Source organism: Coptis chinensis, chromosome 7, assembly GCF_015680905.1.
Source record: "Coptis chinensis isolate HL-2020 chromosome 7, ASM1568090v1, whole genome shotgun sequence".
Lineage (NCBI taxonomy): Eukaryota > Viridiplantae > Streptophyta > Magnoliopsida > Ranunculales > Ranunculaceae > Coptis > Coptis chinensis.
Genome location: NC_141462.1, coordinates 14,801,644 through 14,819,478, shown reverse-complemented (window position 1 = coordinate 14,819,478; position 17,835 = coordinate 14,801,644). Strand labels below are relative to the sequence as shown.

Sequence of the window (17,835 nt, the reverse complement as noted above, 5' to 3'; positions counted from 1 at the left end):
ACTTACAGCCTTTACAGGATCAATATGTCCAACACCATAACCCAATTTAGCACCTGGGTTAGTTGTTGGATTTAGGGGGAAAGCTACAAACACCAAGAAACATAAGTGCTTACAAGAGTTAGAACAAGTGAACAACCACATGAATTGAATGAATGAAGAAACATAAGTACTTACAAGATTAACCGTAGATGGATCTGAATGTCAGACTTGGAGAAACTACAAAATGGGTCAACATCTCTCAACATGAATCAAATCTTTTCAAGTTGACAGACAAACCATTGCATGATAAATAAATAAAGGATTACTAAAGAATTCTAACATCTTTAGTGCTTTGAGATGCACAAAGAAAAGGGTTTAGTTGCTTTCCAATTGGACACGGATAGACATGCAAATAGGTGCAGAAATCCTCCAAGACTCTTTCTATATACTCAAGCCTAGACTTCACTCATCACTCAAAACTGGGAAAAAAAATGAGCTTACCAAACAGTACACAAGTATGAATTATTCCGAGCTAAATTAATTTTCAAATTCCAAGACAATTCTTAGTGCCGATGTAATGGACTTATGGTACAATTAGAGAACAAATATCACCACGATAAATAATACAAGCACTAATGAATCCAAGATTTTCAATGTGAACCATTCTGCATTCCAAGATTTCCCTTTAAAGCAACACTCATATTTGCCAAACAATAAAATGCAACTAAGAGAACTAATAATTCTACAAGAAAATTAAATAGATAAAAGAAATTTGCTTCATGTAAGCAAATTGCTCTTAACAAGAAAGTATAATGAATTGACAAATGAAGCATACTTTGTTGACAATTTAAGATCAATTCACATCCTACAATCCATAATGTCATTCACTTTCTAAAACTCAAGTCTGATGTCCCTCAAACATTAAAACACAAAAAAGTTGGAACGAGAATTACACTGATCGAAGCTTACCTTGGTACAACTTCAAAAGTTCAGGAGCTCTGCCCTCATACTTGGTCACATATTTCTGGATGAACTTGGCATCAGTCAAAAATAATGGACTAACAATGTCCACGTCTTTCTCAAGTAAGCATTTTGATATAAGAAATTCAATAACATTCAACCTCGGCATAATCCTCTTCTCCATGCTAAGACCGAGTATGTCAAAGAGATAGGTATTGCTTTTAGAAAGGAGCTTACCTATGTCAGTGTCAGAAAAACCAACCTCTTTGAGAAACTGAAGTTTGGGTTCAAGGGTTTTGTTAAGATCAGACAAGAGAAGCAACGGTAATTTACTGATCATGGTTGCTCTTTGAGTATTGGTGAATCCGTGTTGTTGAAAAAACTTCAAAACTGAGTCAGGATTAGTTGCGTTCTCAAAGTGAACTCTTTTAGAAGCTTTAAGAGCTGCTTCAGTGGATAGACCACATGACTTTTCAAGGTAAGAAGCTGTGAATGAGGATGAAAATTTATTTTCAGTAAACTTTGATAATGATTTGGAGAATGGGTTTTGAAGGAGTATGAAATTGGTATTAAGAATTCTACCTAACAAACAAATAAATTTTTATTGCAGCACAAAGTACCTGTAGTCATAAGGGCAAACTTGATTGCTGAAGGTGACCAATCAGGGTGGAAAGTCTTCACGTAAACATCTGCACCACTAACATAGGGACATAACATAGAAGTCCTAGATATGATGTTATACTAGAAAAGCTACAAACAATACTCGAAAAGCCATACAAGAGATTAGTTCTTGCCTGTTTAATTTCAGGTACTTTTTCAGACCAGGAAAGATTAACCATGATCCTTGCCTCAGTAGTGCTCTTACGTCTCACAATGTCACCCATTTAGAGTCCCCAACAAAGAGCAATATTTGCAGAAGTCTCTCTTTAGTCATTCTGAACCAGGGGAACCTAATAGTAAACATCACAAAACTTATATAACTTTCAACCTAAATAATTTATTGCATTCATACCATGTGGCAAAGACTTTTCATTCTTCAAATATGTGTAGAACATCTTCAAGAAAATTTCTACACAAAACAAAATTGTTTTTGTACAGTTCACATTCGTCTTTGGAGTTTGAACAAGCAGTTTCTGCACAGACTTTAGCAACCTACCACAAAACATCACAAAGAACATCAAACAAAAACGATCAAGAGAGGAAAAATTAGTCATGAACACATTAAAACACATTCAAAAGTAAAGATGATGAGGGTTAATATAGCTCAAAGGAGTGATCGACAAAAACTATCGCACGATAAAGATATCATCAAGAATAAGAGTATAAGTTTTCTCCTTACAACCTAATCAAATTTTTATGTTATTACCTTTCAAGTCGGTATGAAAGACTATTGACACCTATTTTAAAAGCCCAGCCCAAAAAGTTTACAAGTAAATCAAGCAGTAAATTTCAATATAGATACACACAAATTCATCCTAATAAGTCTACAAATTGTTTTTGTTCTAATGTACTTCCTATATGGCTATGTGGAATAGCATCCTAGGTTTCCATCCCCTTAAAAGCCCTATATACCCATCCTTTTTCACTATAGTTTTAATAACATCAGTAATTGAACTGTTGGTAAGCTGTCCAGATAACAGCACAGTTAGAAAAACATTTTAAACAGTTTCCTATACTCCAATATACTCAATAAAAGGATCATGATTTGACCACGACATACTAGCCTTCATAGATTATGACATACCAAAAGTAGTGTACAAACTTAACAGATGCCAATTTACATGTCTTCTAGCTCTATCAAATTTGACGTACAAATACCGCAGTCAAAGCACTTGAAAACTTTTAATACACCTTAACTGATAATAACTTAACTCTATCATTGCCTAAGTGTAATAACTATAGAGTTGATTAACAATGAAGTACCCAAAGACACCACCATCTTTACAAAGTCCACACTCCCACCCAAGGAACCATACCTATATAAAAATCAAATAAAATAGTCAATAGATTGAAGACTAGAATAACAAAAGAACAACTCTTGGATACAAAATAAATCTTCGGAATAAAAAAACTGAGCTGCTTCTTTCGTCAAGGTTGAATATTCTCTGAATTACAGAGTACACACTTCTTGCATTCTTGCTTAAAAAATCTATACATTTTCTGGTAAGACTGTCAAATATTAGATCTAACCACAAGTCTGTCAAGACATGAATATGACACTTGAGCTAGGATATAAAAATGTCTTAGGGTACCCGACATCAATGGGAACTGTTCAAAAAGATCAAAACTGGTAGTTTATCTCAGCTTCAAATATCGAAACTACGATTGAATTTTATGTCCTGCATTAACAAAAAACAAATATATAAAGCATGGTTCAACTAAGAGAACATCACATTTCCTAGGAGCCATCCCTGTTTTAAAGCACTTTTACCCCAAAAGCTCAATACAAGGGCACAAAGAATATCTGCATTACAGTAGAGTGTCCATGATCCATTCTGTTCAGATTCATGCTGGCTTTTGTTTATATAGCAAAAAAAGAGTAGGCGGGTTAGCACACTACTACCAGCATCCAAATGAAATCCAACATGACTTCAAACACAAATGTTTTAGGTCCAAAAGTAATGTCAGGGTAGAGACTACACCACCATTTTGCACTAACCAGAGCTCTACCTTACTCTGACCTCTCATACATAGAAGCAAGAAGAGTTATATTCTTAATCCACGTGCATGGGGTACCAGAGAATAGAAGTCGATCAGGACACAAGTGCCGATGCAATCTCTAAAGGAATAGGATGGGTACCCCTGTTATTTCTTAGTCTCCTTTCCACATGCTTCAAAAAATTGTCAAAACTCATAAGTGCAACAGAAAAGCTATCCCTTCAATAGGGAATGAATAGAAAATTCTAAAATGCTGAGAATCAATCGAAAACATAAGAAATTAAAATGAAGAATTTATAATTTTGAAACAAATATACCAAAAGGAACAGTCAATCAAAGAGTGGTGAAGTGGTCCACTTCTTAGTTTATTTCCATTGCTTCTGTTAGTTTGCAACTTCTTTACATAGCATCTGTAAACAATTTGTTGGAAAGTCTTTATATTTACTGTTAATTTTTAGTAAATATTATATTATTAAAGTATGAAAATCTGATACTAACTTCCAATTAATTGCAACTCTCTACACAATAGAGTTCCAAAAGAGAGGCTTGCCCCATGCTCATATCTTGCTGTTTTTGGAGAACTCAGCAAAGCCTTCCACCCCTTCGCAAATGAACGAGTTATATATCTGCGGTTGCCCGACCTCTGTGACAAAGTTACGTATAATGCAGTTGTGGAATTTATGATTCACGGTCCATGTGGCCAGTCTAAACCAGATTCTCCTTGCATGGTAAAACTGATGATGGGAATCAAAAATGCTCTAGGCACTATCCGAAACCATTCTGTAGCGAGACAACGATTGACGAAAATGACTTCACACTCTATATGAGGAGAGACAATGGTCGAACTGCACAAAAAGACAGAATAACTCTTGATAACAAATGGGTCATTCCACACAATGTGGACTTGATTGTGAAGTTCCAAGCCCACATAAATGTTGAACATTGCAACAAAGAAAGGTCAATCAAGTACCTATTCAAGTATATTAACAAGGGAAAGGATAGAGCATCTGCAATGATTGTTGAGAATGTAGTGACTGACAGTAACAGTAAGGAACAAATTGTCAGGGATGTTGATGAAATATCAAACTTCTTAGACTGTCAATTTCTTTCTTCTTCTGAAGGAGTTTGGAGGCTTTTAAATTTTGATATACAGTACAGAAATCCGAGTGTCGAGCGGTTGCCATTCCATTTTGAAGGTCAGAATATGGTATACTACAGCGAGAAAAATGATCCAAAAGTAGTAGTGCGTCGTGAAAAAACGTCCAGAACAAAGTTTACAGAATGGTTCAAGGCAAATGAAGAGTATGAATTAGCCAGGACACTTACGTATGTTGATTTCCCAACTAAATTTGTTTGGAAAAAAAAGTATAATAAGTGGACTCTACGAAAACGAGGAATATCAGTTGGACGAGTTTACTACGCACATCCTACATCAGGTGAAAGGTTCTACTTAAGAATGTTGCTTAATATTGTTAAAGGACCTAGGAGTTATAAAGATATTCGTACAGTTAATGGAACCCCACATCCAACTTTTAAAGCAATGTGTCAGGTAATCTTTCAACTACTTTAATTGTCCATCTACTACTAACAGCTTTTTTGTGATATAGTAAGTAACATATTAAGCAGTATTCCTCTTGACCATTATTATATTCCAATAAAAGTCTAACATTATTATTAAAGTTATATGTCATTTGACATCAAAAATATATATTCTGTCGTACTTAATGATATCTCCTGTTCTCATAAAATACTTAGTCCTCAAAAATCTTGAGCAAGCATCATCTTTGGACAGAAAAGACCCCCCCCCCCCCAAGGTTTGGAACATGGATCCAATTTCACTGCTACTTTATTTGTCAACAACGCAGACCAAATACCTTAGAATCATTTCACATTTCTTTATCAAATACAAGAAGCCAGATAAGATGTCCACGTACATACCATATTATATTATTGCCATCAGGCATCAACCTCACCTAATATGATCATGTTGAACTAATGTAGGCAGTAGGCACCATAAGAACTTAAAGCTTACATACTGAAAACAGCTAAGCTAAACAGAGAGCAAGAGCCCTACACGATTTGGAACTTTAGGTGTTAGTGTAACATCAACTCAGTGTATGTTTTATCTAAGAGAGTGTAACCATTAACCAAGGATCTGTGGTTGGATAATGTACTATTGACGATAATTAAAATGTGATTATCAAGTTTTTCATTTTATATTAGGTAATCCTTCATTTTTGGATTACAGGCATACGGATTGCTAGAGGATGACAGTGAATGGAATGATGCTATGAAGCAAGCCAGCGAGTGGGCAAATCCAGCTTCTTTAGAAGAACTTTTTGTCACTTTAATCTTGTTGTGTGAGGTTACATCTCCAGAAATACTTTTTGAAAATCATCAGAAAAGCCTTGGTGAAGATATTTTGTTTCGTTACAGAAAAACCAACCACAACCAAAGTCTCCAGCTAAGTGATGACCAGATAAAGAATGATACTCTTTGCGAGATTGAGAATATCATGGTTCGCAGGGGGAAAACACTTACAGATATTGAAGGTTTTCCTAAATTCAATATTTATTCACAAGCATCCTATGGTAACAAATTGATTGATGAAGAATTAGATTACAACTGCTTAGAGTTGCACAACGAACATATCAAACTCTATAACGGTCTCAACAATGAACAGAAAAATGTTTACAACTGTGTAACTGATGCAGTTGAGACGCAATCTAGAGGTGTTTTTTTTTTCTACGGAAGTGGGGGAACTGGGAAAACATATCTCTACAAGACTATCATTTCAAAACTCCGTTCTGAAAGTAAAATTGTTCTTGCAGTTTGCTTCTTCGAATAATAGCATCACTTCTTTTACCGGTGGACGAAACAAATGATTCAAGGTTTAAAATTATGATACCTACAGATGAGACCACAAGTTGTGACATTTCTCATGGTTCAAAACTACACAAGCTTATTTCAAAAAGCTGACGTTATTGTGTGGACGAAGCTCCAATGACTCATAGGCACGGGCTTTGAGGCCGTTGACCGTACTCTGAAAAGACTTATTGAAACCGGATACTAGAGATTTTGGTGGAAAGACATTTCTCATGGGTGGAGATTTCAGACAAATTTTGCCAGTCATACCAAGAGGTAAAAGAATTGATGTTGTTAAAGCTTCCATTAACAAATCAAAACTTTGGAAAAACTGCCAAGTTTTTCACTTGAGTGAAAACATGAGACTCAAGAGTGACGTGATGGACTATGACACTGTTAGTTCTGTAGATAAGTTTAGCAAATGGGTTCTAGATTTAGGAGATGGGAACCTACCTGCAAAGGCGATGAACGAAGAAATAGAGCCAACTTGGATCAAAATACCTGATGACTTACTCATTCCAGAAAGTGACAACTCAGTTGAAGATATCATCCGCACCATTTATCCAGATTTGGTGAATAAGTATACAGAAGTTAAGTACTTGAAAGAGAGGAGTAATCTAGCACCGAAGAATGACACAGTAGACGAAATAAATTCTGCAGTTGTTTCAAAAATTCCTGGAGATTTAAAAAGCTACTTAAGTGCAGACTCTCTATGTCCAATCCCAGGAAAGTGCGCAGAACAAGATGTTCTGTATCCAACAGAATTTTTAAACAGCTTGGAATTTTCCGAAGTACCCAACCACAATCTGAAGCTCAAGCGTGGAGTCCCTATTATGCTGATGCGAAACATGAATAAAAGTGAAGGACTGTGTAATGGTACTAAATTCACAGTGACAAATATTGCTCCAAAAGTCATAGAAGCAACAATTATTACTGGAACAAAGATAGGAGAACCAGTTTTATTCCCGAATGATTATGTCTCCAAGTGACACAAAATGGCCTTTCGTCTTGGAGGAAAAGCAGTTTCTGTCAAAGTTTGTTTTGCTATGACTATAAACAAAAGTCAAGGTCAGACTTTTGATAAGGTTGGTGTTTATTTACCAAGACCAATTTTCACACATGGCCAGTTATATGTTGTTGTCTCGCGAACCACCTCAAGAAAGGGATTGAAATTCCTAATAAAAAAGGACGGAAATGAACCCGAAGGGTGCACAAAGAACATCGTGTATAAAGAAGTTTTCAATTCAATATGAAGATATCAACTCAAGGTATGTCTTAATATAGCTATTTTACATTCAAGATGAATCACATACAAGATTAAAATAAAAACAAGTTAAATAAATATATATTAATTTCTTGCATAATAAAATGGCATGGCAGCAGATCTCCTGGGAATTAGATTGATTGTCTCTTCTGTAAGTCTAGGAAACAATTTGTAAAAGAGTGTTTACTTTAATCTAAACAGGTCTACTGGCGTTGGATATGGTGGTGCTGCAAGCGACCATCTAGGTGAAGTTGTCTTGGCTTTTTGTGGTGGTTATGGAAGGAATTATGTTCTTTTTCAGGAGCTAGAAGCTATAGAGAAAGGGTTGCAAGGATGTCAACTACATGGCTTTTGGAGAGTTGAAGTTAGTTCTAACTATTTGTTCAGAGAATATTATTTGTTCTAACTACATGGCTTTAAAAATAAGTAAGCTCCTAGTTTTCTTGTACATTTTAACAATGGGGACAGTTTTTGGGGCGACCAGTTGCGACATAACTTAAGTTGCCGCAATGATCTAGTATCCCTTTTCTTACTTAGTTTAGCAAGTTTGAATAGGCTTAGTTATCTTATCCTTAGCTATCGGTCTTTTCTTTTCCTTTATTGGTAAAATCCTCCGCTGTGAACAGTGCGAGTTCATAAAGGAAAGTGAACACGGGATTCCTTCCCTCCGGTTGCAGCTCAGCATGACGTCTTCGTCACTACCTTTTGGGTTCGGTGTTGGAAGAAACCAATCTTTCTTCTCTATAGTGGATACGGCCAACGTTTTGTGTGGTGTACCTCCTCCAAAGGAAGTGCCTCCCACAGCAACACCAACTATTTCATACGCTGACAAAACGAAGGAAAAACTTAAGAGAACGGTGGACCTCTCTGAGCTCCCCACCCCCTCTCTGAAAGGTGAAACACCTTCTATTAAAATACCACTCTCCTCAGTTCAAAAAGGTCTAGATTTTTACAAGTATGCTTTGGTGGGGCGCATTGACCTTAAGGACTTGAAAATGGAAGCAGTTCGGCAGATTGTGGCTGATCAGTGGAGAATCAAGGTGAAAGTCTCACCACTCGGTAAGGGATACCTCCTCTTTCGGTTTGAAACTGAAGAAGAATTTCTTAAAGTTCAATATGGGGGGCCGTGGTTCATCAATCAGCAGCTTGTTCGTTTTACAAAATGGTCGCCGAATTTCAGCGTTGAAAAACACAAGCATTCTTCAGCTCTTGTATGGGTTCGTTTCCCTGGACTAAGTATGGAGTACTGGGAAGTGGATATACTAATGGCGATGGGCAGAACCCTGGGTTCCCCTATTCAAGTGGACAAAAATTCTATTGAGCGTGACATGGGATATTATGCTAGCGTCCAGGTGGATATAGACTTGGCAAAAAAAATTCCTGATCAAATCCTTGTTGAAGTGGAGAACCAAAACATTGAATTCTGGCAAGAAGTGAAGGTGGGCAAGCTCCCAAAGTTTTGTAACAACTGTAAGATAGTTGGGCACCTGATTACCGACTGTAGACACCTACACAGGGAACAAGAAAAGAATGCTCGAGATAGCTTACACAAAGCTAGTAAAACATTGGCTGACAAAGTAACTGAATACGAAACTATGTCAAAAAGGCAGAAGAAGAGATGGAGACAAGTAGACAACAGAATAAAGAGGTCGTGATTACGGGAGTAAATGCAACCTCAACAAGTGGTGGTAGTGGTGCTTGTGTGCACGCAGCTAATCCTACCCAAGAGCCACCGGAGGTGGTGACTTCTGGCCCTATTGAAGGTGGAATATCCGCGCCCTCTGAAACCCTGCGCATAGTAGTTAACAATGAGCAAACTACAGTGGAAAATCCTGTACCAACTGTAGCAGTGGAGAAGGATACCCATATTACGGAGCAAGTGACTATTGGATCTGAACTGGTGCTGTTCCAGGAACAACAGATCACTGTGCCAACCATAAGCAATTTGATAGGTTCCCCTGGTGAACAACTGAGAACCTGTAACTCTTTTGAGATCCTAACAAATGATGACTCGGACCAAATCCAGATAACGTCAGAAGCCCTTGTGGTGAGGCAAAGATGGGCAGACCTTGTTGAGGATACTGTCACCACCACGCCGGCAGCTGTGCCAAAAAAAAAGATGCGAAGAAGAAAAGTTGAAGTGCATCCACCGGATCCGACTTCACATCCTTCTACCAGGTCACAAAGTCTAGTTGAGCAACCTCTTATCCAATGAAGATCATTTATTGGAATATAAGAGGTGCTAAGAAAGATAAGGGTATTGATCGACTGAAAGAACTCCTCCAGTCTCATAATCCCGATTTAGTATGCCTTGCTGAACCCCTTATTCAACCTCAGCTGGACTTCCTGTCCACAAAAGGCATAAGCAATGAATATCATGGTGTTTGCTTACACAATGACAATCTTGCCAGAATTGGGAACATTTGGGTTTTCTACAGACCTAAGCTAAAGGTTACCCTCATTAGTTCCTCGGATCAACAAATAACTGTTCTAGCAGATGATGTTGTTGTAACTTTTGTCCATGCAAATTGTTCTCTGGTGCACAGACGTAGGCTTTGGGACCAGCTCATACTGTTGAATAATGGAAGGCCATGGCTCTTAGCAGGAGACTTCAACGCTGTTCTTAGATATGAGGAAAAGAAAGGCACCAATCCCCCTAACAGAGCGGCAATGCAGGAGCTTAACTCTTTTGTTAATACATGCAATCTTATTGAAGCTAATTTTGAAGGACTAAAGTTTTCTTGGTGTAATAACAGAAGGAGACCACTCAGAGTCTTATCGAAATTGGACAGAGTCTTCTTTAATGATGCTTGGAACCTGAAATTTTTTGGTTGGAAGTACTTAGTGGGGCCTCGACAAGCCTCGGATCACTCTCCTCTCGTTGGGAGTTCTCCTAGCATCCCTAAGCCTACTAATGCACCTTTTAGATTCCTCAAAATCTAGCTCACGCACCCTTCTTTCATGGAACTAGTCACCCACAGCTGGAACCAAGGGGTTGAAGGAGGCCCTCTACAACGAGCAATGAGGAAACTTCAGAGATTGAAAAAAGATATCAAAAAATGGAACTACGATGTTTTTGGAAATGTTGATATTAACATTAGAAAGGCACAGGAAGCTTTAATAAGTGCTCGATATCTTGGCGAAGATTAATCGATAATGAATCTCTCATTTCTCAAGTGATTCATAAGGAAGTGGAACTAGACATTGCAAGGGATAATAGAGCAAAGGTTCTGAAGCAGAAAAGCCGAATTAAAACAGATGAGGAAGGAGACAGAAATTCTGAATACTTCCACAACATATACAGGCTTCGACAGGGAGCATCTTTGATCACTGAACTTCAAACAGAGGAGGGGACTCTTATGACTGATCAGGATCAAATTAAACAACACATTGTCCAGTTCTACAAAGACAAATTCAAAGCAGCTCCCATCCTCCCCGATGATCAACTTATGGGTCTAATTCCTAGACTCATAACTCAGGAGGATAATTATAACCTTTCAAAAACTCCAGATTACATGGAAATTGAACGAACTGTCTTTAGCATGAATGCTAATAGCTCTCCTGGTCCCGATGGCTTCCAAGGGCACTTTTATATCAATTGCTGGAGTATTATTAAGCTTGACATTTGCATGGCAGTTCAATCTTTCTTCATCAGCAAGTTTCTCCCTAGCGGCCTTAACTCTAATTTTATCACTCTCATCCCAAAAGAGAAAAGTGTTCGCAAACTCAGCCAGTACCGACCCATCTGCATGGGTAACTTTCTCGTCAAGATTATCACCAAACTTATGCAACGGAGGTTGAATATGATTGCTGATAAAATTATAACAAAGGAACAAGTGGGTTTTGTTCCGGGCAGATGCTCCCAATCTAGTATTGCCTTGGCTTCTGAGCTAATGAATGAGCTTGAACTCAAAAGAAATGGAGGTAATATTGCTATGAAGATCGATATTTCCCAGGCCTATGATACCATGTCATGGGAATTTCTCTTTAAAGTCCTAACTGCTTTGGGCTTCTCACAAGGATGGATGCAATGCCTTCACTCTATTTTTCATTCGGCACAAATCTCCATTATGGTAAATGGAGGACCGGTTGGTTTCTTTCATATGGAGAGAGGTTTGAAACAGGGTGACCCTCTCCCCCCTCTCCTTTTTGCAATTGCTGAAGACGTTCTAAGTAGAGGATTAACTGACCTCACAGTGAAGAAAATGCTAAAGCCTATGGTATCTCTGAGAGGATGTCCAGCTCCTAGCCACTTGTTTTTTGCTGACGATATCATAATTTTCGCAAATGGCCATTTTAGAGGTATTCGGCACCTTAATTCCCTCCTTGAGAGATATCAAGAGTCCTCTGGCCAAGTCATGAATAAAGCAAAATGCAAGATTTTCTTTGGTGATTTCTCTAATCTCAGGAAGGTTAGAACTATGCAGGAACTTCACATCTCTGAGGGTTGTCTACCAGATAAATACCTTGGAGTCCTCTTAACCCAGGGAAGAGTCACTAATTCCATTATCTATCCTGTTCTGGATAAGATAAAGAAGAAACTCTCTAGTTGGAAGGGTCGTATGTTGTCTTTCCAAGGAAGATGCATTTTGATCAAGTCTGTCATCAATAGTATTCCCATATACAATATGGCCATATACAAATGGCCATCTCGGTTGATCAAAGAAGCAGAGACATGTATCCGAAACTTTCTATGGACTGGGGATGCATAAAAAAAAAAAGCAACGACTGTCAGCTGGGAGAAAGTCTGCAAACCCTACTCTGAAGGTGGACTTGGTATTAAGAGATTGAAGGACATCAACAAAGCCATGTTGATGAAGCTAGCCTGGAAGTTCTTAAGTGAAGCAGACGACTTTGCAACATTTATGCAGCATAAGTATAGAAACAATCGGGGTGACATCATTGAGCACTACAAAATGTCCTCTGTCTGGGGCGGCATTAAGGCGGCACTTTCAGAGATTATTCCTAGAAGCCAATGGGTGGTGGCTAACGGTGAAAAGATTGATTTGTGGAGGGACAATTGGCTCCAACCAGCATCCATAAAATCGGTATTAAACCTTAACTCCTATAACTTAAGGGGATGCACTGCCAAGGTGAGTTCTTTGCTGAATACTAATGTATGGGTCATACCGACGCCTCTCTCGTCTATACTCTGTTCTGCTGGTCTAAACATGACGGGGGTTCTTCGAGACATTTCACAACCTCTCGATTACTTGGTATGGTGCCCTGATCTTAAGGGATCTTTTTCTTGCAAATCAGCCCATGAAACCATCAGAAAGAAGGGAACTACTATCGCCTGGCATAGGCTTGTGTGGAACTCACATTTACATCCAAGAGTGGCTGCTACAGCCTGGAAAATACTTAAGGGGTGTACGGCAACAGACGAAGTCATCCAGAAGAAAGGTGTTCATCTAGTTTCTATATGCAGACTATGTGGGAAGCATTGTGAAACTTTAAAACACATCATGTGGGAATGCCAATTTTCTCAGAGGCTTTGGCAGTGGACTGCAGCTAAGTTTGAAGTGTATCAGACCCTTCGATCCTTCTCCAGGCGTCTAAAATTTCCAAGCTTTGGAGTGCCAGACTCAAACACTTATGGAATGCAGCTATCATGGGTGGCATGGTCGTTCTTTGGAAACACAGAAACCAGATCAACTTTGAGGGAAAGAAGCCAAATCTCAATGAATGTAAGCACTCGATACATTATCACATCCTCACCACCTCTCATCTGTCGAAAGCAAGCAACAATTCTTCTAACAGGGATGTGGCTACAATGCGAGCATGGAACTTAATAAACAGGCTGAGAGATGCGCCCACAACAAAGCAATGTTCATGGATGCCACCGGAGCAAACTGTTATGAAGTTAAATACCGACGGTGCTGCCTTTGGCAATCCAGGACCGTCTGGTATTGGGGTTACATTCAGAGATTCGGAAGGTGTTTTTAAGCTGTCTTTATGCAAGAATATCGGATTGATCCAACTTTAGGGCTGAATGTCGGGCTATCATTGAAGGCATAGAGTGGCTATTAGTAAGGGATGGTTTCGGTTATGGGTTGAATCTGATTCAACCGCAATCAAAGCCTACATTAGTGGGAGAATGCCATGGGACTTGCAGCCGAGATGGAGGAATAGCTGTACCAAAATTCAGTCTATTTCGTTCACCTCGATTTTTAGAGAGGGCAACTTCTCTGCAGACGTCATAGCCAAAACTGGTGGGGGGGACCCTCCAGTTGAATGAAGCCCAAATTTTTGAGGGTAAACCACCGTGGTTATTACATTGGGAAGCTCCTTTCCAGATTTTCTTTAGATATGAGATGTGAAGTGAGGTATGAAGCCATGTAAAAGTTGTTTCAATGTACCTAGTTTGAGAATGGTTAGACTATATGTCCAAACCACACAATTTTGTAATGTTTTCTTTTTTATATAATTTCTACAAAAAAAAAAAAAAAAGTTAATTTTTCCACTCAATTATATTGTAATTCCCCAAATTACATTCTCACTTAGACATTTTGATGTGATCCTAATAAGATCTTTGCGCTATTTTATTTTATTAAAGGGTGAAAAGACAGCAAAACACAGTCCCCATCTTCGAAAGGGCAAAAAACAGAGGTCTTTCTCAGTGTCTACTTGGAATATTTTAGAAAAACAGATTAATGTGGGAACCTCTGACGTCCATGACAGCAGCCTTATCTTTTATCATAACAATTTGGTGAAGTACAAACTATTGAGATATCTGTTTATGGTGAACACTATCTTATCGTTAACATACTATATACTGCAATATGTATTTGCAACTCAGGTATCTCCAGCTACAATTTTTATATGGTTGACTGGTTGTTTTGGTCTTATTTTTATGATAATTGAGCGTGTTTTACTACATGTTTGTTGTTTGTCTGTCTGTCATTGCTGACATTTAAGCATCAAGTTCATGTCCCGTAGTGACATTGGCTGATCACGAATAAAAGTAGGCAAAAAGGCAGTTTTCACCCTCGAACTTGTCAAGTTTTACCACTTACCCCCCTGAACTTCACTTCAGGCAATTTTAACCCTGGACTTGTAAAACGTATCCAGCTCCATTTTTCCAGTTCATTTCCGGCACTTGAAAAGTGACGTGGAATTATATTTTCTGAGGTGGCAAAATTAGAATTTGACACGTGGCAAAATTAGAAATTCCACGTCATAAAATATAATTCCACGTCACTCCACGTCACTCTTCAGGTGCCGGAAATGTACCGGAAATATGAAGGTGGATATGTTTTACAAGTACAGGGTTAAAATTGCCTAAACTGAACTTTAAGGGGGTAAGTGGTAAAACTTGACAAGTTCGAGGGTGAAATATGCCAATTTGCCATAAAAGTATGGGAAGAATGTACTAGATTTTTCCCTTTTTCTACTTTGGATAACTCACTCCAAAGTTTGTTTGTGTGCCTATTTAAAAGTTTGTGTATTCTATCATATTGGATATAGGAATAATGTTCCTATTTCATAATCTGCACTTAGCGATTTAGAATGAATTTTTTTTTTAAAATGAACAGTAAAAAAATGCCTTAAGTAGAAAGTATTCTTGAAAAAAATACTCTTAGTTACCTTAGTATACCAAGTTATCACCGTTAGATAATCCTTTTTCAGGAAAGCTTCTTCTCCCTTTTGTTTTGCCTACTCAAGGCCCTGCTCTGCTTTGAGCCTTCTCTGCAAAAAGTTAGATGTTTCATCAGATTAAATTAATGTTTCAAGTATAATAATTACAAAATCCAACCCATAAAACCTGTCAATTGGGACCAAATGTACCAACAAATCCATAAAGCTTCTCAGGATATAACTAAATGTTTATAAAGCATCAAACGATGCTTAATTACTTATATATCCAATATAGCAGTCAACAAGAACAACATTTAAGCCAGACACCCGTCGCCAAAACCTTAATAGATATAGTAAGAGTTACATAAATATGGTTCCAAACCTTAATAACAATGTAAAAAAATATATATATAGTAAAACAATTAATAATGTGCATATCCATGTAATTAAGCAAACAGAGAAAACTAATAAACACTGCCAATGCCTGTAAACGCATACGAAATGAAAAGATTATATATCATGTTTGAACCTATTGCTTTAGCTGACGCTTTACAACTGGACAATCACTTTACCCACATAACAAACAACTGTATACAACAACTGAAGCGGTGAAGCACAGTCAACGGAAGAGGCAAGAAACAGCAGGAACATCATTGACATTCAAGTTACTTCTTCCCCCTTACAGGATAAACTCTATACCCACTCCTTTCAACTATCCTACAAAATAATTATTAAGGTTGACATTGACATTCACCGCCTGCAATGTTTGCAGAAGTAATGTTTTTTTCCTTCACCGCTTTTCAATATCGATTATTCTTGCACAAGTAATATTCCCGGGTTGAAGTATTTTGCACAAAACAAAACCATGTTCTCGAAGGGTGGTAAGGAGAAAAGAAAGCTCGTAGTTCATCTACTAAAACCAACCTTGCTTTCATTGATTTGCCAAAGCTCTTAACCCATTTCTGCCAACCGATGTGACCTTCTTCAAGTGCAACAAATGAGCTCTCCATTGTCGATATCTTTGATAGCGGATGGGTAGCAACTTCCTAAAGCTTATCTTCTAAAACAGGTTTACCTTCAGGACTGCAAATACCCCATTACTAAAGACAACTTGAGCCTCCTAACAACATTTTTCTATTTCTAATATGCATTCACAAAATAATAAGTACTATACTAAATCAACAAGTCAACTAAGAAGCAGATTTCTAAGACGACCTTGGCCTCAAAATTTAACACTATTTACGTTGTCTTCGACAACAGCATAAAAATAAATAGTACGCATAGGAGAAAAGATAGGGTACCTAGCCAAAGTAGAATGCAAGGGATACGAGAGCAATTTTGATAAAACTTTATCTGAATCTGTAACCAAATCAATACCATCCTTTAGCAGTTCAAGAGCTTCCTGTTTAAGGAGTTAATAAAAAGGATTAACACTTTGAATAGCAAGTAATAATGAAAAATCAGTTTTAAGGTTAAAAAAAAAATGAATCCATAATCCAACCTGTACAAATGTTCCTTCCGATTCTACGAGGATACCAAAGAACCTTCCATTGTTCACGAAAAAGCTTGACTAACTGCTCAAGGTAGAGCTCTTAAATGCTTGATTCATCCACCTAATATTCCATGGAATATATGCAAGTTACACATAATGTCTATATAATGGAAATTGAATATTCAAAAGACCTATCATCCAACAGTTTTTTGTTTTTGCATGCAATACAAAGGTTGAAGTGTCCCAATCCAGTTAGTAAAGATAACCAAAACTGAGACCTTGGATATATCGAAGTCACTACGCTCGGAAGTAAGATCATTTTATTATTATAGCAAAAACTAAAGATTCAATACATGTCCAATATTTTCTTGGAATACATGCTGAGCTATTAGGACCCAGTTAATTAGATACACAAGGGTATGAGTTTATACATGAACTCTCTTCAAATAGACAACTCATGCCATCACATTGAAAATAAATCAGGATTGTATTTAAGGTGAGGGTCAATATGGTTCTTGCCAATAGGACACTAACAAATTAGTGCGAAATAGCTTGCTTCGAAGTATCACTCAAGCATATTATTCTATAACTTATCACTTACCAGCTGTCCTACCTCGCATAAATACACCTATGGTAAAACGCAGACAAATAGAAACACCAACATAGCTGAATGACGGCTATATCTACACAGACGGTCCAATGGGAAGTAAGAGATGAGTTACTTGCCGTAGTATTCTAAGGATGACTTCTTCATCGGGGATAACTCATAAGTGAGACCCCTATAGCGGTACAGGTCAACTATGAAAGATAAGAAATTCATTCCTCTCATAGATGCAGTTGCCTTTTAAACATGTATGTACAGTCAAACTCTTATTCAGTTCAGCAGTAAAACATAATGGCAGAACAAAATTACCGCATTAGCATCATGGTTGTCAATCCTAGGTATGGAAGTGACCACTCGAGAAATGCATCCATCCTCTCCACTCGATTGCTCCCTCTTTTGAAACAACATATCACATTTTTCAGATACTCCTTATAC

At 37.8% G+C, this 17,835-nt stretch overlaps 2 protein-coding genes across 2 annotated transcripts in view; both read right to left on the bottom strand.

The window, feature by feature from the left end:
• The window catches only part of LOC147486185 (protein FAR1-RELATED SEQUENCE 5-like), a 41,787-nt gene that overhangs the window by 9,811 nt on the left and 14,141 nt on the right, over positions 1 to 17,835 (bottom strand). The gene's annotated exons all lie outside the window — the stretch shown is intronic.
• Positions 54 to 2,087, bottom strand: LOC147486186 (uncharacterized). The gene is made up of 4 exons (XM_086573394.1): positions 1,952 to 2,087; positions 1,560 to 1,874; positions 949 to 1,425; positions 54 to 216 (listed from the first exon to the last, which is right to left on the bottom strand). The coding sequence occupies exons 2-4, from the start codon at positions 1,654 to 1,656 to the stop codon at positions 179 to 181; spliced, it is 612 nt and encodes a 203-aa protein (XP_086429520.1). The 5' UTR covers positions 1,657 to 1,874; positions 1,952 to 2,087; the 3' UTR covers positions 54 to 178.